The sequence below is a fragment of the Trachemys scripta genome, chromosome 8 (genome assembly GCF_013100865.1).
Source record: "Trachemys scripta elegans isolate TJP31775 chromosome 8, CAS_Tse_1.0, whole genome shotgun sequence".
Lineage (NCBI taxonomy): Eukaryota > Metazoa > Chordata > Testudines > Emydidae > Trachemys > Trachemys scripta.
This window is the reverse complement of record NC_048305.1, coordinates 36,800,589-36,821,546: the sequence shown is the minus strand read 5'-3', so window position 1 is coordinate 36,821,546 and position 20,958 is coordinate 36,800,589. Positions and strand designations below refer to the sequence as shown.

The 20,958-nt window shown below is 49.1% G+C and overlaps 2 protein-coding genes across 2 annotated transcripts in view; one reads left to right on the top strand and one right to left on the bottom strand.

Annotated features, from left to right (window-relative positions):
- ZMAT2 (zinc finger matrin-type 2) overlaps nt 1–864 on the bottom strand; it is a 26,141-nt gene extending 25,277 nt beyond the window's left edge. Inside the window, exon 1 of the mRNA XM_034779801.1 lies at nt 758–864. Within this exon, the coding sequence (XP_034635692.1) occupies nt 758–775 (18 nt within the window). The 5' untranslated portion in view covers nt 776–864. The remainder of the gene's footprint in view (nt 1–757) is intronic.
- A 148-nt stretch (nt 865–1,012) lies between these two features.
- Nucleotides 1,013–12,889, top strand: LOC117881933 (histidine--tRNA ligase, cytoplasmic-like). Its single transcript, XM_034779800.1, has 13 exons — nt 1,013–1,517; nt 3,200–3,289; nt 4,273–4,392; nt 4,782–4,877; nt 5,889–6,014; nt 7,388–7,495; nt 7,749–7,847; nt 8,511–8,604; nt 8,984–9,111; nt 9,194–9,436; nt 10,397–10,513; nt 11,187–11,333; nt 11,825–12,889. The coding sequence occupies exons 1-13, from the start codon at nt 1,407–1,409 to the stop codon at nt 11,879–11,881; spliced, it is 1,536 nt and encodes a 511-aa protein (XP_034635691.1). The 5' UTR covers nt 1,013–1,406; the 3' UTR covers nt 11,882–12,889.
- Nucleotides 12,890–20,958: the final 8,069 nt, after the last annotated feature.

Sequence of the window (20,958 nt, the reverse complement as noted above, 5' to 3'; positions counted from 1 at the left end):
GAGATTTCCATTACTTGCATCTGAAGAAGTGAGGTTCTGTTAGTCTCAAAGGTGCCACAGGACCCTCTGTTGCTTTTTACAGATTCAGACTAACACGGCTACCCCTCTGATAGTGTGCTATAACACTTTTGTATTTTTATGTCTAATTTTGTAAGCAAGTAGTTTAAGTGAGGTGAAACTTGGGGGTACACAAGATAAATCAGACTCCTAAAAGGGGTACAGTCGTCTGGAAAGGCGGAGAGCGCCACTGAATTAATGTATCTGGAAAAATTAGATCAAAATCCACACACTACAATGCAACGGCTCCCTGCACAGAACTACCACACTAAGTTCCCTGCCACGAAATGGGAAGAGCTAAAGCAGGCTCCCACCAAATACGAATCCTGTCCATAAGCTAGCGGCGGACGCTGGGAGACACAAAGCACAGCGCGACCGGAGAGGGGAACAACCCTCCAGCCAGCGAAGAGACTGAGCCAAAGGGAGCGCCTGGCCCGGATCCGAAGCACGGAGGGTGAGAACCTGCCTCAAGTGACCGGCCACGAGCACAGACTGCCCCGAGCCCACGGGGAGAGGAGCAAGCAAAAGCCAACTGAGACAGAGCCTGTCCCCGAGCCAGGACGCGGGAGCATCCCAGCGAGTGTCTCCGGGTTCGCGGGGAAGGGTATCTCTACCCGGGCTGGGGGCATAGCTCCGCACTCAAGGCTCGGGAGGGGGAACAGCCCCGGGCTCCCCTTCGCGCTCCCTTTTTAACACCTACCCCGCTGCCCGACGCCATGTTGAACGTGAAGTGAATAAGGAACCAGAAAGTGCCGTACTCCGGCAGCAAAAGTCGTAAAATGAACCAGTCCTCCCGGGTACCATAGAGCGGCGGCCGCGGTAGCTAGAGAGTAACGTCGTTCTCTGAGATGAGACGGAGAGTGGCGGCCGGAAGCGGATGTTCAGGGTTGTGTAGGCCAGGTGCCTGCGGTTGGAGTATGAGTAACTTTGTGCCTTTCTGGGAAGTCTCCTGAGACTCCATGGTTCCAGATAGTCTTCCCCGGTGGTGACCCGGAACAGCTCTGTCCGGTTGGCTCCGGGACGCTCTAGTTCTGCGGAAACGCACTATAGGTCCTGAGACTCTATGGCTGCAATGAGGCTGAATTCTCCAGGCAGGGTGTCAGTGCAGAAGAGTGTCCCTGGCCCCAGCGCTGCTCCTGCCTCCCCCGGGGGCTCCCGGTCAGCTTGTGGCCCTGCGGAGCTCGCTGGGGCCGGGGCGCTGAGGTGCCTGCCCCAGCCCCGCACGCGTGTCTTGCCCCCGCTCCCGGCTGCGTAGCCTCGGGTCTCCCCGCACCCAGCGCAAGGCCGGGGCGAGTTCTAGCCAGGAGCCTTCGGACAGCGGCTTGCGGGATCCAGCTACCTCCTGAGCCATGAACTGGCTGCGCCCCCTCGCTGCGGGGGGCTGCCGGGTGCCCTTTGGGGGCCAGCACCTGACACCGTCCTGCGCCCGGCGAGCCTTTGCTGCCCATCCCCAAAACCAGGTGAGGCCCGCTCCGGGTGGCGGGCCCTGCTCCAGCCCCGAGGGTCCGTCCGCTTCGTCTTTCAGACGGGCTCTGAGTCCTGGAAGGAGATGGGGGAGGTCGGAGCCTAAGCCAGGCAGAGCCCACGAAGCTGTAGAGAAGCAGTGAGCTGCATGGGGCTGGCACCTGGATCCTAACCTAAGTTCTGTTTCCATCTTTATTGATGGCGAAAGCATCTCCCGGAGTGTTGTGTGTGAATGAAGTAATTAATGTGTCCAACTGACTTTCAAGGTGTTAAGTGCTATGTTAACACTAAGGGTACATCTACACTACAGGGGGGAGTCGATTTAAGATACGCAAATTCAGCTACGTGAATAGCGTAGCTGAATTCGACGTATCGCAGCCGACTTACCCCGCTGTGAGGATGGCGGCAAAATCGACTTCTGCGGCTTCCTGTCGACAGCGCTTACTCCCACCTCCGCTGGTGGAGTAAGAGCGTCGATTCGGGGATCGATTGTCGCGTCGGGACGCGATAAATCGATCCCCGAGAGGTCGATTTCTACCCGCCGATTCAGGCGGGTAGTGTAGACCTAGCCTAAGTGTTATTACCAGGGTGTTCCCTGAGTACAAACGGACAGTCAGCACGGACTAGAGGTTCCAGTGTGTGAGGATCTATTTCAGGGGTCTGCAACCTTTCAGAAGTTGTGTGCCGAGTCTTCATTTATTCACTCTAATTTAAGGTTTCGCATGCCAGTAATACATTTTAACGTTTTTAGAAGGTCTCTTTCTATAAGTCTATAATATATAACTAAACTATTGTTGTATGTCAAGTAAATAAGATGTTAAAAATGTTTAAGAAGCTTCATTTAAAATTAAATTAAAATGCAGAACCCCCCGGAACAGTGGCCAGGACCCGGGCTCTGTGAGCGCCTCTGAAAATCAGGTCAGCACGCGTGCCATAGATTGCCTACCCCTGCTCTATCTTGATCCCGACTAAAGGACTGGGTTAGATGAAGGCAGCAGATCCCAGGCAAGTTGCCAGTGCAGCCCTCTGATGGGCAAAGTTTGGAGTCCACCTGTTGCAGGCTCCCTGCAGACTGTCCAGTAGTTCTGGCAGGGATTTTTCTGGCTGGATAGAAAGTGATGATGATTCAGATTTGGGAGCCTTCTAATTTATCTGAAAAGCCAAAACAAACAACTATATTTTCTACTCTGTAGTCAGTGGGTGTTCTCCCAGATTCCTATGCACGCTAATGGGCTGTTAAGAATCCATTGGCTGTCCTGCTAACATTTAAAATGTCAAATGCAAGAAAAACTAGGAAAAGCAAGGACTTGAATTACAGTGGAGCTGTTATTTGCAGTATTATTGTAGCCGTGTCGGTCCCAGGATATTAGAGAGACAAGGTGGGTGAGATAATTATATCTTTTATTGGACCAACTTCAGTTGTTGGAGGGTACAAGCATTCAAGTTACAGAGAGCTCTTCTTCAGGTCTGGGGAAGGAAATCAGATTGGGAACTGATAAGGGGGAAGAACTTGATTCTCAAAACCCCAAAGGTAACTGCCACCTCCTTAGAGTGGAGCTGTTAGAAACTAAGGAAACCTCCTGCAGGCCTTGTAGGTCCACCAGTTGAATTGACATCAGACAGACACTCAGGGGTCAGTGTCCTACTCCATTTATCAAAGCCTTTTCTCTGTCCCCAGGTGGCAGAGGGTGTGGTAAAGCTCCAGCAGCCAAAGGCACAGCTGGGAACTGATGAGGGGAAAAAGAACTTCATTCTGAAAACCCCCAAGGTAACTCCCCACCTCCTTCAGGCAGCTGGGTCTCTCATGGGTTGCTTCCTCTCCTGGTTACCCCACCCCATCTCTACTGACATACGGCTTAGGTGTTCCCACCACTGAAACAAACTGCCCCTTTCCTGCTTGTTATCCTGCTCTTTATGGTAGGGTGCAGTTTTTCCTCAGCTCCAGCCTCTCAAGCATAGGCGCCAACTCCGTGGGTGCTCCGGGGCTGGAGCACCCATGGGGAAAAATTGGTGAGTGCTTAGCTCCCACCAGGAGCTCCCCTCCCCACCCTGCCCCCCGTCCCAGCTCACCTCCGCCTTCTCCCCTGGGTACACCGCATGCCCGCTTTCCCCCCATGGCTCCCAGCGCTTGTGCCGCGAAACAGCTGTTTTGCGCAGGAAGCGCTGGGAGGGAGGGGGAACGCGGCACGCTCGGGGAAGAGGCGAAGCCAGGGCCGGGATTTGCGGAAGGTGTCCAATAGGGGCAGGGGGGGCAGAGTTGGGGTGGGGACTTTGGGGAAGGGGTTGGAATGGGGGTAGGGCGGGAGGGGGCAAAAGCACCGACTGGCATGGGGGAAAGTTGGCACCTATGCTCTTAAGCCTAAGGCTCTTCCTCCTTTTCCCATTCTGTTCCCTCTTCCCAATTGACTCTTATGCCTAAGGGCATATCTAAACGAGGAATTAGTGCATGACAAATGGGGGCATAAATCTACAATGCTCCAGCATGCCACATGCCAACTGCTCATGTGGACCCTGTGCACTAAAAGTTCCCTAGTGTTTCAAACAGCAGTAGGTCCAATGGATCATCAACTTCCATTATTCTAGGCCTAGCTGACCCTTGTTATAGCGCCAAACTTTTGGGCTCAGAGCTTTGAGCAGCCGCAGGAACTGGGAACAGTTTAGATATTGGATGTTTTTACTGTTGCAGGGTGGTGGGTATAATTCTTCACTTTTAAGATTTCTCACGCACTTTCCGTTGGTTTGGGCTTTCAGGGCACCAGGGACTACAGCCCCAAGCAAATGGCCATCCGGGAGAGAGTCTTCAACACCATCATCAGCTGCTTCAAGCGCCATGGGGCTGAGGTCATTGACACCCCTGTGTTTGAGCTGAAGGTGAGGGTAGGGGCTGCGACGTGACATCTGGGAGGGGGAAGTTGTGCTGCTGGAGGCGCTGATCCCTGAGTCAGATGTGATCCATAGGTTTGTGGCTTTATGCCCCTTGAAATTATTGGGTGCATTTTAAGTGGCAATAGCTACTTTAATTGTGACCTGAAGGGCAGATGCCCTAAGAACTCAGCTGTGAACAGCTCCCGTGGCAAGTGAGCTTCTGTGGTAAAGCTGGAGGGGATTAGATCATCTGACCGGGGTTAGATCCAACTGATCACCTCTAAAATCAGGCTCAAGGATTCTCCCTGCTTTCTTTCTAGAGGCTTCTTACTCCTGCGTTCTGCTTCTGGAGCGCGTCCTCTCTTGCCTGACACAGTTGTCTTGCTTTTCTGTAGGAAACTCTGATGGGGAAGTATGGTGAGGACTCAAAGCTCATCTATGACCTGAAAGACCAGGGGGGAGAGCTGCTGTCTCTTCGCTACGACCTGACTGTATCCTGCCAGAGTCCCAGACCTTGGGAAGCACCACCTCATCCAGGGGTTGCTGGTGTTTCTTAAGCAAGAGTGCATGGGGTGGAGGTGAGACATGCTGGAGTCTCTGTCACCTCCTCCTAGCTGGGGAGGAACATGCATGCTAATTCCACTTTGTATACATTCATCCCATTCCTCCTCAGTGTTTCCAAGCCTACCTGTAACTGCCTCCATGCCATTGCCCATGGACACCTCTGTCTTGACTCATCCAAACTTCCATCCCTCCCACCTAGACTACTGTAGCTCCGGCTCTAGTCCCAGCCTTTCCGACTCCAGCACATGGAGAATTACTACTCACCACTAGACACTCAGAATGGTGCCTACATCACCCCATCCTCAAAACTAGCTCCCGGGTGACTTCAGGGTCTGTACATAGAAACCGTCCATGGGCTTGCTCCAGTGTATTCCCTGGACATTGAACCTTCTCTCTCTACTCCCTTCCCCATCTGCCTGTGCTCATCTGGTATAGCCTCCTTTCTGACTCTTCACACAACCTCCCTATTCTCAGTGAAAGAGCCGTTTCCTTTGTTACTGTTGCCTAATGGTCATCCATCCAGGACCTCCGTGCTTTACTGACTGCAACTCTGTTTAAAATTTCACCTGAAAGCATCTTTGTTCCCTTATCTCTGGCCTTTAATCTGTCACTGTATTATATATGTAATCTCAGTTTGTATCATAGCAGCAAAGGACCGCAACATCTATTCAAATGACCCACCAATGAGGCTGTTTGTTCTGGCTGTTAACATGGTGTGATTTCTAAGAAGATGCGCTCATAGGGACTGAGATTTTACGGTCCATTAGGACAGGTGGCCACAGTTTGCAGGTGACCTTCAGCATAGGCTTTGCTGTGGGGTTGTGTTGTACTGGCCCAGCAGCTGACTGTAGAGTGATAATTGGGCTGAATGCTGGCTCTGGACTCTCCAGGCCACAGGAGAGTCTTCTTACGTTCCACCCTTAACCCTTTGTGCTCAGGTGCCCTTTGCTCGTTATTTGGCAATGAACAAAATCACCAACATTAAGCGCTACCACATTGCCAAAGTTTACAGACGGGATAATCCGGCCATGACGAGGGGCCGCTACAGGGAGTTCTACCAGTGTGTGAGTACCGGCAGCCTGAGTGCTCTCCGTGCCGCGGGGAGCTGTGTGTCTGGGCCCAGGATTCCCTGTGTGGGGTCTGGAGTTCTGGCTCCCCACAAAGCATGGGGAACAGGACAGGGAGGAAGAGGGCTCCATGTGTGTCTGGGGCCTTTTGTGCTGAAAAGGGGGGTGTCTCACAGATAAGATGCAGTGAAACCCTTTTTACTGTTACAACATCAAACAGTTAAGTGTGGTCCAAGGTTTTGTGACTCCCATTGTAACAACCACCATTACCAGTCTTTTTAACCTTTTATTAAAAATACAGGAAAAGAAGGAAAAACAGTTAATGCATTTGAAATGCAAAGTATTAAGTCAGGCTTAACAATATCCCTTATTCCCTTTAGCTGTAGAGTATGAACAGGGGAACCCCCTATCTAAAAGTCTGTTAGATGAAAGAAATATGTTACTAACCGTCTTTTTTGGGGAAAAGAGAAAAAGTTAGTTAAGATGGGCTGGAACTGTTGTTGAAGTCCACTCCTGTTTCTTTAAGAGAAAAGAAGACAAACACCCAAGGGGAGAAAACAGAATTGCAAAGGTAGAAAATGCTGCTTCTGTCCTGGGTGCTGATTTTCATTTGCAACCTCACTGCTGGTGAAAATCAGACCCAGCACACTCAGAGTCCTGGAAAACTTGTACCAGCATTGGGCTGTTGAAGGCATTGCTTTTAGCTTGCTTCTCTGGTCACAGGCTCAAAGCAGTGTTGCAAAAGATGGTGTTGTCTTGGCAGGCTAAGTCAGACTTTTTAGACAGAAAAAGGAAAGGGAGAGGAGAGAGAAGAAATAAGGTGAGGAAGGAAAATGACACATGAGGGAGGGTGACGGCACGAATGCAAATCTCACATTCCGGGTGGAGACAGCGATGTCATCTGTTCCCTCTCTCTGGCCCAATCTGATCAGGCCCTGTCTCAGCATCAGGTTTATGAAGGCCCAGTGGTGTCCTGGTGGATCCCAGGAGATGGTGGGGGTGGCAACCATGATGGTAAAGTTTGCACCTTCCAGTCCATATGTCCCATCCTATCCCCCTCTTTACCAGGAACTTTACAGTTCTCTTAGCACAGTGGTTTAACTTAAACAGTCCAGTTTATCTTAGCACAAGTTGGAGGCAACCAGACTAACTTTCATAAACAATGGCTTTCTGTAACAGGCTGAGATGGACTTCTATTACCTTGGACAGCTTAGAGTACAGGTCTCTGAACAACAGGCCTGGGCTCCCCTTGGGATACAGGGAACGGGGTGCAGCATAGGGAGCTGTGTGTCTGGGGACCCTGATTGTTGCCGGGGTGTCCCAGCTGGGTTACACTGCCTGGATTCTCACTGCCTCTTCCTGTACCCCAGGATTTTGACATCGCCGGCCACTTTGACCCTATGATTCCTGATGCTGAGTGTCTGAAGATCGTGCATGAGATCCTGAGCATGTTGCAGCTCGGAGACTTTCTCATTAAGGTAAAACTATAGCCCATTGGTTTAATAAAGTTACAAGTCTGCCCAGGCAAGAATGTGCCTGCCCTCCCACCCATCCCCCCACTCTGGTGTGCCCTGCATACAAGAGAACCTCTGAAGGAAGGCATGGGGGGATTTTGACTACAGCTGCTTCACGGATCTCTGGAGCAATACAGAAACCAAGTGGAAGTGATTCAATCTTACTAGGAGGCTCTGTTGGGATCCGCTTTAGAGTGACTCTGCTTCCCACCCCCAGGTCAACGACCGGCGCATTTTGAATGGAGTGTTTGCGGTATGTGGCATTCCAGACAGCCTGTTCCATAGCACTTGCTCTACCGTGGACAAACTGAACAAGGTAATGCTCTGTGGATTTCCCAGCCCTGGCTGGCAGACACTGACTGCTGTCTAGCACTGCCCTAGCCCTCAGCTGTGTATGCTCTGGTGGGAGGACTGCGATCCATCTCCAAACGCATAGGATGGAAACACCCATCTGAAGCAGGATTTTCATAGCTGACATTCTCCATGGCTCTCCCAAGTGCCAAGAAGTTTGGATTCTGTCCTTGGGCAAGTTGCATCCGCTCTCTGTGCCTGTGCTTTCCCATCTGTAAAATGGGGATAAGAATTCCTGCCTCTCCAGGGATTTGGAGGGATTACGGTTCTGATCCTCAAAAGGTATGCTAACTTCCAGTGAAATAAGTAGGCACCTAACTCTCAAATACCTTTTGAGGATCTGGTCCTAACTCATTAATAAAGAGCTTTGAGAGTTTAGAATGAAGGCACCAAATGAGAGTGAAACCTATTGTTAATTCTTCTGGGAAGGTTAGAAATGGGAGATCTCTAACTGGATTAGTCACCAGGCAATGGTCTCCCCTTTCCTGCAGTTTCCTCAGGGTGTGTTCTGAACCCATGGGGTAGCATTGGTGTGGAGGGGGAAGCTGGGGAAGGGATTTTGCATTCCCAGGAGCAGCAGGTTCAGGCAGGGAAGCTGTGATTAATGTTCTCATCTCCTCCACCCCAGGCAACATGGGAGGATGTGAAGAATGAGATGGTTGGAGAGAAAGGTCTCTCGCCAGAGGCTGCAGATCGCATCGGGGAATACGTTCGACTGCATGGTGAGTTCTGTGGAGCTGTGAGACTTGGTTCCCTGTCCAGCCTCACCCAGGCGAGCTGAGAGTCCATGTGGGTCACTTCACCTTCCCAGCAGCTATTCCAACTTCCTTGGTCTCTGCATGGTGGGGGTGGGGGGACGACACAACTGGTGTGTGTGTGTGGGGGGGGGGGGGGGGGGGTTGTTCCCCAGATGTTTAGCTGACTTGCAGCCTAGGTGTCCCAGGTGGGATGCATGGTCATTATCCCCTGGGAAGGAGATAGAGATGCACAAGGCTGAAGGAGTGAGCAGGTAGGTGTGACCCAGGCTGGGTGGAGTGAGTCCATAGGAGCTTGGCCACGTCGCCCTCCCTGGTATATTTAAGTTGTGTGTCATTTCTGCAGGTGGGCTGGGTCTGATTGAGCAGCTGGTCCAGGACCCTAAGCTGTCCCAGAACAAGCTGGCCCGGGAGGGGCTGGGAGACATGAAGCTGCTGTTTGAGTACCTGACCCTGTTTGGCATTGCAGATAAGGTGAGTGGTGGAGGGATACTGACCCAGGCCTGGCTGGATCATTTGTTGTGCCTGGTAATGGGATTCCCCTCCTGTCCTGCAGATCTCCTTCGACCTGAGCCTGGCGCGGGGTCTGGATTATTACACTGGGGTGATCTACGAGGCCGTCGTGCTGCAGCCTCTGAATGCTCACAGGGAGGAGCCAGTCAGCATGGGCAGCGTAGCTGGAGGCGGCCGCTACGACGAGCTGGTGGGGATGTTCGACCCCAAGGGGCGGAAGGTGCCCTGTGTGGGAGTCAGCATCGGAATCGAGCGACTCTTCTCCATCATGGAGCAGGAGGTGGAGGTGAGTGCCACTCAGAAGTACACAGAATGGCCCTCAGCTGTGGGAACCAACCAGGGGGTGCAGGTAAGGTGGCCACTTTTTGTAGGATACCTGACACATTTGTTGTAGAAATTGGAAGATCTGTAGCAGATGAGGCATGGGACTGCAGTAAAAGAAAGGATGGGCTTGTGGTTGAATGAAATGCAGGAGATCTGAATCCTCTACTACAGGTTTCCTGGGCATATCACTTGAATTAGAATTTTCACTACGGTAGGGCTTGGACGTAGGAGGTCTTGAGTTCTATTCTGGGCTCTTCCACTCCTTAGCTGAAGCTTGGACCAAGCTGCTTTTCTGTCAATTTCCCTGTTTGTAAATTGGCATCCTCATTTTGGCCTTAATCTCCCTGTGCCTTGCTTTTCCATCTGTAAAATACTTGTCTCCCAGGGCGTCATGAAGATAATTAACTAAATGGTTGTGAGCTTCATACTACTATGATAGATGGTGGGAAAACCCATGAGGAAATTAGTAATTCTCTATTTAGTTTAGGGTTGGGGTGATGTGTGGTAAATAAGACGGAGGCAACTCATTGTCTGGTGACGCTCAAAAAAATTATTGAACAGCTGCCTTATCCCCAGAGCAAGTCCAGTGTGTGCTCAGAATGAGGCAGGGATCCTGTGGAAAAAATAGTACATAATGAAATCCAGAGTCATGATGCATGTGCCCAAGGCAGATAAATTAAGGTTGCACAAGCTTGACTTTGCAAAATTACATTCTTTGAACACAGTTTGGTGGGGTTTTGTTGTTGGTGTTGTTTTTCATGTAATCTCCCTATATAGCCTGTGTTAAGAAAATGGTGGCATTCTCCAGTAATAGGTACAAGGGGTGGGTGAGGAGCAACCGTCAGATGCCTTGGAGCATGTGTCTTCACGAGCAATAGGATGTTTCCATATGTTTCATTCACAACTCTGTTCCTGCTCCCAGGCTTCTAAGGAGAAGATCCGGACGACTGAGACGCAAGTGCTGGTGGCAACCCCCCAGGAGAACTTCCTTGATGTGAAACTGAAACTCATCTCTGAGCTGTGGGATTCTGGGATCAAGGTAAGACTGGGCAATTGGACTGGCCTAGTTGTGCTTCTCAAAGCCAGCCCTTAGAATGGGGGGAGAGAGAGTCTCCGGGGAGAAGTGGCACAGCAAGCCCAGACTCGCCAACCTCTTTGTTGTTTGGCTCTGACGGAGAAAGGCAGCTACTGGTACTGAGCCTGCTGCAACCATCTGTCCCAGGAGACTCTGTGCTCATGTCTAGAGCTGTGAGGAGAATGGTAATTCTGTTTCCTGGAGGCATTTGGAATTTCAAAATTTGGTTTAGTGCCAATTTGGAACAAAACCCCAAAATTTCAAAACCTCCTAAAACAGAACCCCAAAAAAATCACAATTTTGATCATTTCCAGATGAAATTCCACCCAGCAGGTTGAAGGGGAACTGTCAGCTTGCTATGTAGGCTGCAAAAGAATTGGTAGCCCACAAGGCAGGCCAGCTGGTAGGAAAACCTGCCTAGCAGGTCGGTTTCAAAACTTGCCTTGGTCCTGCTGGAGCTTAGCCAAAATCAAACCACCTCCACAAAATGTTTAGATTTCAACTAATCTGCATTCTACACCAGAAAACTATAGGCGAATTTCCAGCCAGTCCTAGCAATGAGTTAGAACTGGGTAGGTTTTGTCACTTCCTATTCTGTGTAAGCTCTTGAACACAACCACATTGCCGCCCCTTCTAGGCAGAGATGCTGTATAAGAAGAACCCCAAGCTGTTGAACCAGCTGCAGTATTGCGAAGACACGGGAATCCCTCTCACAGCCATCATAGGAGAGCAGGAGCTGAAAGATGGAGTCGTCAAACTACGAGTCGTAGCTAGCAGGGAAGAGGTTAGGATGTTCTTGGATATTGTGGATGGGATAGGGGATCCAAAGGCTGCCTCCCTTCTAGACAACACTCTCCCTGGCTATTAGGGCCTCTTTGGGAGCTCTTGCTTGCATCGCAGATCACTAGAGTTAACAAGGCTCCGGTACAGATTGAATCCTCTTTACAAACTGGTCTAAGTCCACGGCGAACCTTCCTCAGAGTTACAGATCACTAAAGCTCTCTGCTGAGCAGTCAAATCCTGTCCCTCAGGGGTGTGGAACAGGAAGTTCCTAATCATCACTTCTTCCACAAGTCTCTCCTTGGTCAAGGGATGCATTTTATGGGGTGGTGCTTCCAGCAGGAGTTCATGGAGAGGAGCATTTGAGGGATGGCAGAAGACAGGTCTGGGTGGCTGCAAGGGGTAAGTGGGCATCTTGATATCATTGGGTGCTTGTGGCACTTCCCATGAGACAGTTCTATTGCTGTGACCAGTTCCTTCTTGTTTGTTGTGCAGGTCAATATCCCTAGGGAGAAGCTTGCTGAGGAAATCAGGAGAAGGTTGGAGTCCTAGAGCCTTTCTGTGCACAGCAGCTTGACTCACTAGACCTATTTCCTGCCATCTTGATTGTTTCCAGCCATGCGATGCACTGGAGTTCCTAGGCCAGTAACATGGCACTGCCAGGCCATGATTCCATGAGGATCTGGGCAGTGCTGATCGGGCTGAAGGCTGGCCACCTCCTGCTGCACTGAGATTAATCTTGCCCCATCAGTCTTATGACTTGGTACAACATCTCACTGTGTAGGGAGCGGACACATTTTAAAGGCATAGGGCAGATTACCATTGGTTAGACCTCTCAGGTTAAGTAGCATGAGGAGTGGGTCTGTTTTAATGTGTTTGTATTATGGTAGCAAACCCATTGGTCAAAGCAGAGCTCCTACATTTGCAATAAGGCAGATTCCCTTGCAATGACCTAGGCCTTAGTGCAGAGTTAATTTGCTATCTTGAAGGAATTCACACCTGCCAGGTCCTGTACAATGCCCAGATGCCTTTACAAGTTGACTCAGCAATTTGCTATGTTCAGGCTTGCTGCGGGTGGCCTTGTGAGCATCCTCATGTATCCAGAACCTCCATGGAAACTTGTCCTTAGAATCTATCTGCCCTTCACCTGTGCGAGGCAGCTATGAATCACTGGAAGGTCAGTCCCCATCTGTGGGGCTCCCTTTCCCCACCCCCAGTCATGGAGCTGAACTAGGAAATTTCTCTTTCCCTGCTCAGCGGGATGGGAGTACCACTACTGTCCAGGATACACATGAACTATGCTTCAAGAATGCTCTTCAGTATCCCTACATGTCATTGGGAGATTGGACATGATATTCCCACTTTGTGCCTGGGCTGGGCTGTTGGCCTAGTGCTGTACAGTAGCTACATCCCTCCTCCCAGGAAATGACCCCATTTTAGTGATCTAGTCTCTTCTCCAATGGTTCTGTCTAAAGTGAATGAGGCTGTGGATGAGCCAAGACTTTGGTTTCCATGCAAACATGGATAAATGATGTAAATAAAATACTGTGGGTTGCTGAGGATGTTTGACTGCTGTTTACAGGTCTAGCTGAAGTCAGCAATGTGCTATGCCTAAGTTATAGCCACTTTTGTGAGTTCCCAACTGGGATTTTCTTTTTGTTGGTTATAAAGGGTAGCTTCCCTAGCTTGCTAGAACAGAATAGCTTTTTTTTTTTTTTTTGAAAGGCAAGACTATTTTCAAATGTGTGAAACAGTGAACAGTAGAGCACAGCAGTCACTGGAATAATGGGCTGTTCCAAGTTCTGATGTTTGTACGGCCCTTACCTAAGAATCGCCCTACAGGGTCAGACCAATGGTCTATCTAGCCCAGTATCCCATCTTGTGACAGTGGCTGGTGCCAGATGTTTCCAAGGGAGCGAGCAGAACAGGACAATTTTTTTCAGTGAGCCATCCCATCTTCTAGCAGTCACAGGTCTCCAAGCACTTGTGGAGGAGAGAAAAGCCCATTTAGCACTTTCACCCGGAGGAGCTTATCTACCTGGGAAAGCCTTAGCAGCTATACAAGTAAAATTTCCATCTCACCCACCCCTTGTGGACATTATTATTCCACTGTAAGTGTGACTTTATCTTATAACACTTCCCAGGAGATATAAGGGTACTCTACTGAGAAAAGAGTGCCTAGATCAGTTTTATACTGGTATAACTGTGTAAAATTTCAAACTCTAGATCTCAGAAACAAAAAGTTATTCTGTAGACAAGGCCTGTTATGGCTCAGGGCTCCCTGAGGTTCTGTCCCACCTCTGATCTCTGAGGACACCCCTTCTCGAGTCTCAGGGTTTGTGCCCGCATCTCTCTTAGGGTGGAATCGTGACTCTCTCACTCTCAAACTGGGTATGGGGCACTAGCAGTTCTTACACTGCATGTCCAACTGGGTTTGGATACCTGCAGTTCTTCCTGCTGAGAGCTTATTACCAGGAGCTCATTCAGTGACCGAGAACAGCCTTTTTAAAGCCAAAAGTATTGTTTATTTAGCCCTGGGAACAAAGCAGTCAGTGAAAAGGATTAAAGCAACTAAAAAGTCTACACACCCATTTCATGCCTCTTGTCTAACCATCTTTGTGATGAGGACCCTGAGAGGTCTAGTTTTCCACACACACAGCAGTCTCCAGGGGTGTCCTCCTGTCCTTTTATTCTGCTCAGTGTTTTGATCTGTGAGAGCAAGGCCTGGTAACCGCAGTGGAGGTGGGGGTGGAATCAACCCAAATAAAGGCCTTGTCTACACTACACGATTAAATTGACCAATGTTAGGTCGACTTATAGCCACTGCAGTAATTACTGCAGTTTTTCATGTCTCCACTACTCTCCTTCTGCTAGTGGTGTGTGTCCTTAAGTCAGGGGGGCAGCATGGAGTGCTGACAGCACAAACTGGCTACCCAATGCTGAAAACTGAGGCTGTCAGCTCCAGGCAGAGTGAGAGTCCAGCTCCAGGCAGCCAGGCTATCAGCACCAAAGTTATGCACACAAATATTTGTCTCCTACATATGTAATATCTAAAATGGTCATGGGGGCAACATCCAAAACCCATCACTAGAGACAAGTGGGGGAGGAGTGGAATAAGAATATACCTCTGCTCCATTGAAATTCATTAAATGAGAGGTTTTCCTACAGAAAGTGGCAGAAATATCAGAAAAAGAAGGCAATGGGCTTTTCTAAGCCAAGTAAAGAAAACCAAGTAATGACAGACAAGGCTTTCCTAATCCATGACTAATGTACGCTGCTTAGTTGTGTGTTAATTTTTAGCTTTTATGTAGAAAAGATATATAAAAACTAAGTTTAAAGCACATGTCTACTCTGAAAGCAAAGTGTAAAAATACCATAGTAGGTTTCCTATGGACTCTGATACTACACTGGCAGGGAGAGAGAGGAGCATAGGGCACATATAAATACTTAGATAAACTTGCTCCACTTACAAATAAGTAAGGCTAAGATTTTGTCATGGATATTTTTAGTAAAAGTCACGGAAAGGTCACAGGCAAAAAAGAAAAATTCACAGGAAGCCATGACCTGTCCCTGACTTTTACTAAAAATATACCTGAGAAAATGGGGATCTGTGGATTCCCCCCCACTGCCTGAAGTGGGGCAGCTACACAGGGACTAGGAGCCACCAGCAGCAGCTGGGGGCTGCGGGGTACTCCTGCCACCTGCAACTACTCCCGCTGCCCATGGGGGCCAGGAGCTATGGGGTGCCCTTGCCTCCCACGGTGGCTCCCCGCCACTGCTGGCAGCCGGGGGTCCTCTGCTGCCCACAGTGGCCGGAGCTTGGGGATTCCCCCACCACCCATGGGAGCTGGGGTTCCCCACTGCCTGCAGCAGCTGCAGGGTACCCTGCCCCCTGCAGTGGCTTGGAGCTCTGGGGGCCACCAGAGGCAACGGTGGGACCCTGCAGCTCCCTGCCCATGCTGACAGAGGAGGGCCCTGCAGCTCCAGATCTCCTTAGGCTGACGTCACTGGAAGTCACGGATCCTGTGACTTCTGCGACCTTCATGACTAAATTGTAGCCTTACAAATAAGCTACCAGCACCAATAACTCTGTAAGCCAGTTGTGTCCTTTGGAACCCATGCATCATAACTAAGAGGTGGCAGGGCCAAATCTTGCCTTCCTAGATACCCAAGGGCCCTGTTGTCTTCAGTGGGATTGTACAGATGTCAATGAGCAAAATGTGGTGGGTTTTTTTTTTTACCTAGAACTTAATTAGCAGTATTGTTGACAATGCACAAAGCTGAAAGAGGTTCCAGCTGGCTTTGTAGGGCTCACAAGAAAGAAACATGAATTTACTAAAATATAATGGTTTCCTCTGTGCTTAATTTGTAATGAAAAAGATGTCAGGGCTCAAACAATTGTTTTACATTCATAATTGATGCAGCAAGCCCAGAGGTGCTGGGGCTCTGAACTGCCAAACCTAGAGGTGCTGGGGTTCAGCCCTGACACAAATTAAGTTCTGGTTTCCCTATTGTAGGCCCTTTCCCATCTGTAAAGATGTCCTATGACATGTGTGGTAACTACTGCCTCTATGGGAACTGCAAAAGGAAGTAAAGCAACATGTTTTCATGGATGGGATGTGTTCTCTGTGCAACAAGGCCAAGGGCACTGACTCCAATCAGGGTCCTTTTCCTACCTGTGTGGTGGGGGCTCCCCTTACTAGTAGGAAATTCCCAACTCCCACCCTTGACTTGGGGTGAGATGGGATCCTACCTTCAGGCAGGTAGCAATTCACCCAGAATCGCTCGCATATTCAATAGCAAACACTCTGCTCTTCAGAGACACCTTTCGCTGTTGCTTGTTTTACCATCGCACGCAGTTGCCCCAGCTGTGCTAGGTGCTGTACAAACAGAACAGCCAGTTCGAGGGCACGGGCTGGAGACGAAAACCCCTCGTGGCTCTTTGGCTCAGACGTAGGCACCCATGCTGGGTTGTCATGGGGACGGGAAGGGCCTTGATAATCAGTGTTGTGGCAGGGGAAGTTCCGGGGTCACGCTCTGTCCCAAATCCCCGCCCCGCGGAGCATCACGGGAGTCAGGACACTGCTCCGATCCCCTCCCCCTGTTACCCTCACGCAGAGGCCTCCGGAAGCGTTCTCCTTCCCGTTCTCCCTCGTTCCGGATGAGCCCCATTCCCGCCCCCTGAGCACAATCGATCTCTATGGGTCAGGCCGCTCCCTCAGCCCCATGAGCCTCTATGGTTCCATTTTGGGAGCCGAACTCCAAACCCTCCAGGGTCCGGCGCTCTCCGGCAGACCTACGCCTCGCTTCCCGGCGCTGACACTTAGTCTCCTCTTCCGATGACGCATCATACCAGGAAGTCCTCCAGGAGACTCCCTTGGCCCGGTAGGCGATGTACTTCCTTCCGGTAGGTTCCGTAGTCCTCCTGCTCCCTCCTTTAGCCTGGGCGCCGGAAGTCCTCCTCCTCTCATTTCCTGTTCGCTCCTCTTTCCGGGAGGAGGAGGAACCTTTCCCCGGAAGTCCTCCCGCTTCCTGGCCGCCGGCCTCTCTGGAGCCTTATCCCTGGAAGTCCCGCTCCCATTCCCGGTTCTCTGGTGCCACCGACAGTTTTATGCTACAAACTGAGCCAGTCAGACTTTGCCGCTGTGCCGGTCCGGTGCGGCTTGTAGGGACTGAGCATGCTCAGTAACAGCGGCTCAAGTCGCTGCCCGACCCCTGGCTCTGCCCTGCCTTGGGGTGCCAGTCTGTTCCTGCTGGGAGGGGACAGACAGACTGTGCAGAGACCCAACTGAATGCACAGGAGAGGCAAACAGCTGGAGGCAGGAGAAGGGGGCTGAGGGGTTGGAGCTGTGGTGGGGCACTGCGAGACAGCGGCGGGGGGCCAATCATCAGGATCAGGCTGCGCAGAGGGTACCGAAAATGGATGTCACAGATGGGGTGAGCATCTGCAGTGGCTGCACATAAGGGGGGGCAAGGGTTTTTTTGCCTCCCTCGCAGGACGTAGATCTTAGCCCCGGCTTCCCAGGGCTGTGCTCTTAAAGGCAGAGTGCATCCCACTGCCTGGACAAGGCAGCACTTTCCTTCCCGGTATAATGTACTGAGCTGGTAAAGGAGATTTGAGTCCGTTAAATATTTTACATACACCCCGCCACACACACACCCTCCAAATATTATAATTGTCAGTGTTTGGAAGAATCCCTTATTAGTTTATATGTCTGTATATAGCCTCATAGAACTGCAGTTAAGACAAATTTGTGAATGGCTAATTTCCTGAACTGCACTGGCTTTTTCTTGTAATCCACTGTAAATTATATACTTTTCAAAATGTTATTACTCTTAGCCCTTCCTCATTTATCTTCATGAACATTGTGCAAATGGATGTCACTGCTATTTAACTAATACTTTTAATAACTAACAATTTAAAATCCGAATAGTTTCTCAGCTTCAGCAGTCACATCTCATTGTATTTCTGGTATAGCACTTCCTGTTTGTATTGCAACATTAGTTTTTAATTCAAAAATTTTGTGGGTTTTTCATTTCTTCTTCTTGTCAATAGATATGGAGAACAACTATTCAGATTTTTTCATACCAGCCCTTCACATAGTCAAAGTTGATAACAAGTCCCCCCTCAGTCTTCTTTTCTCAAAACTAAACATGCCCCAGTTTTTTTAACCTTTCTTCATAGGTCAGGTTTTCTAAACATTTTATGATTTTTGTTGCTCTCCTCTGGACTCTCTCCAGTTTGTCCAAATCTATCCTAAAGTGTGACACCCAGAATTGGACACTCTGCTCCAGTTGAGGCCTCACCAATGCCAAGAAGAGCAGGACAGTTACTTCCCATGTCTTACATATGACACTCCTGTAAATACACCCCCGGAATATTAGGCTTTTTCCAGCTGCATTACATTGGTGACTCTCATTTAATTTGTGAACCACTATAACCCCCACAACCTTTTCAGCAGTATTACCACTGAGCCATTTCCTCCCCGCCCATGTTGTAGTTGTGCGTTTAATTTGTCCTTCATAAAGAGAAGTGCAAAATACTTTACTTACTGAATTTCATCTTGTTGAATTCAGACCAATTCTCCAGTTTGTCAAGGGTCATTGTCACCAGGGCTGGCTTCTCCCCCACTCCAAAGCATGTGCTGCCATGTCTTTTGCAAGGAGGTTTATTTCCTTAACAGAGGTTAGCAAACAACACAAAAACAGTCTTAACTCATTCCTTAGCCTCAGGGCCCACCCCTCCCAGGAGCCTTTGGCACTCCTGCTCCTGACCATTTCCCAGTCTCAGTCAGCTCTGCTCCTTTCTTGGAGCTACAGCCCTAGGGCTGCTTCCCTGAGCCCCTTACCCCAGAAACCCCCACAGGAGCTTGCTCCACTCCAATGTGGCTTTCTCCCACCAGGACAGAGCCTGTCTCAGTCCATCTTTTCCAGCTGCCCACTAGCATCCTGTCACACTGGCTGGAGTGACTCATGACCAAGAGTTCCAACCTCTGGGCAAACTGTCAAAAAGCAGTGCAGATCCAACCAGTTTGGGGTATGTTCTATAAAAGAGTTCACTAACCCAGTAACAAATGTGAACTTCTGGGTCACTGTAACAATCTTACCATGGAGTCACAGACAGTCCCCTTGGATACTCCAATCTATCTTGCCATCCAGGTAAGCATACCTCTGTGATAGATGGGCCCTTACACCAAAGATCACAGCAATATTTTATTCAGGTTATTCCCAGTCCCAAAGGACCAGTCACTTACTCCAGGTCAGTTGTATCTCAGATCTCACACCAAAGACAATGCTTGTAGCCAATCCTATAATAAACTATCTAAAGATTATTAACTAGGAAAAGGAAATGAGTTATTTACAAGGTTAAAGCAGGTAAATGTATATGCACACAAATGAGTTTCTATCTTAAGTTTCAAAAAGTAATAGAAGCTGACACAATAAACAAGCTCTATATGTCCTTTAGGGCTAACCCAGGCCAAGCACTGGGGATCTTATGCTTAGTAATCTTTGCCCCTCAGAGTTCAAGCAGCATAAAATATACAGTTTCTCCTTGTTAGGACCTTTTATTCCTTCCCCCCTTCTGCTTTAAGTTGCAAGTTCAGCTGTTGGGAGGAATTCATTTGGATGTCTCCTCTTCACAAGGGTGAGAGAAGAGCAATCAGCAAAGTCTTTTGTCCTCTGATGTTCCACAGTAGTTTGTCTGGTATCGATGGACTTGTTTCTGTGTAACTTTGGATCTGTGATGTACCTTTATCCATCTCCTGTGCTTGAGTCTGATCAATGCACTGTAGCATTGCTCTGTGTCAAATAAAGATACCTGAATGACAAAGTCTTGAGTCAAACTCAGTTCTTGGAAAGCCGAGTACAAAGAGGTCATGGAGGGAATCCCAACATGTGTGACTCTAAACACACCCCTGTGTCTCTGGCCCAGCCTGCAATACTCCAGTGCCCCTGCTTTGAGTGGTTATGGAAGGAGTTATCTATATACCATACGCATCAGTTGAGCTGGTGGAGGCCACACCATTAGAGACTGAGGAGACTAAGACCTCCCCAGATCTGTGCTCTCTGTCTTCAGATGTGTTTTGTGTGTGTGTGTGTGTGTGTGTGTAGAGTGCACTACTGACATGGACTCAGAAGAGCCAGGATGGACTGGCAAGAGAAAGGGCCACCCACGCACACAGGGCTTGTCTTCAGTGACAGTTTTAGCCACCACTGTAGCAACAGTGATTTTTCGGCAACAGTGCAAACTCCTAGTGTAGAGTGGTGCAGGTTACTAAAAACCCAGGAGTAAACAGGGTCATAGTACCTGGATGGGGTAGTGTCAGGGGACTTGGGAGTCCCCACAGAGCTTTGTGTTTTAGAGTTAACCACACAGTATAAGTATGGAGCAGTTTGTACTTCTGATTCATAGTTTCAGGCTGTCTGCATATTCAGGCAGCATCAGTTACACTCAGATTGCTTTCTCATAGTGGGGACTTCAGTAGCACTAATCGTGGTTAAAATTAAGCACATGCATTAGTCTTTGTAGAATCCAGGTCATAGTAAAGACAAAACAAAACAGAGAGGTGGATTTAAAAGGGGGAGGATGACATGGTAACTAGTACAAATATTTTTTTAAATTTACACAAAATAGCTGTGTTACTAGCTTTTTAGCACAGAGGTTAAGAAAGTCATGATCACTGCTAGACATATCAGTTCCCAGCTACTTAAGTGTTACCAGGTAGCAGTATTCAATAGACATCATGTTAGAAGTGGGCCTGAGGGAGGGGTTTTAAGTTAGATACAATAGTACCTTTAGTGATTATTCAGAGGAGTAAGTTCAACACCCATAGGGTTACATGTGGCACAGTGGCAAAGTACTGAACTGTTTGTGGGAGAAGTGAAATAACTGGTGACAAAGATAATTCACTGTTGGCAAAGTAAAGATAGTGGTCATTGACATGAAGCCAATGCAGCAAAGCATCTAGCATGGGAGTCATAATGTGACCAGAATGAACCTGTGCTGTTCAAGGAAGGAAACTGGCAGACAAATAAGGAAAATTAGTATGGAGAATTACACATTCACAATAATAACAGAAGTATTATAACTGCAGTCAGCCTAAGAGGTTTTAACCTAGCTAGGATCT

What these genes read in the sequence shown, in the direction of transcription:
- LOC117881933 (XM_034779800.1), top strand. Translation starts at nt 1,407, where the DNA reads ATGAACTGGCTGCGCCCCCTCGCTGCGGGGGGCTGCCGGGTGCCCTTT. An exon ending in TCATGGAGCAGGAGGTGGAG is followed by an intron (nt 9,437 to 10,396) that starts GTGAGTGCCACT and finishes TCCTGCTCCCAG; the next exon opens with GCTTCTAAGGAGAAGATCCG. An exon ending in TCGTAGCTAGCAGGGAAGAG is followed by an intron (nt 11,334 to 11,824) that starts GTTAGGATGTTC and finishes TTTGTTGTGCAG; the next exon opens with GTCAATATCCCTAGGGAGAA.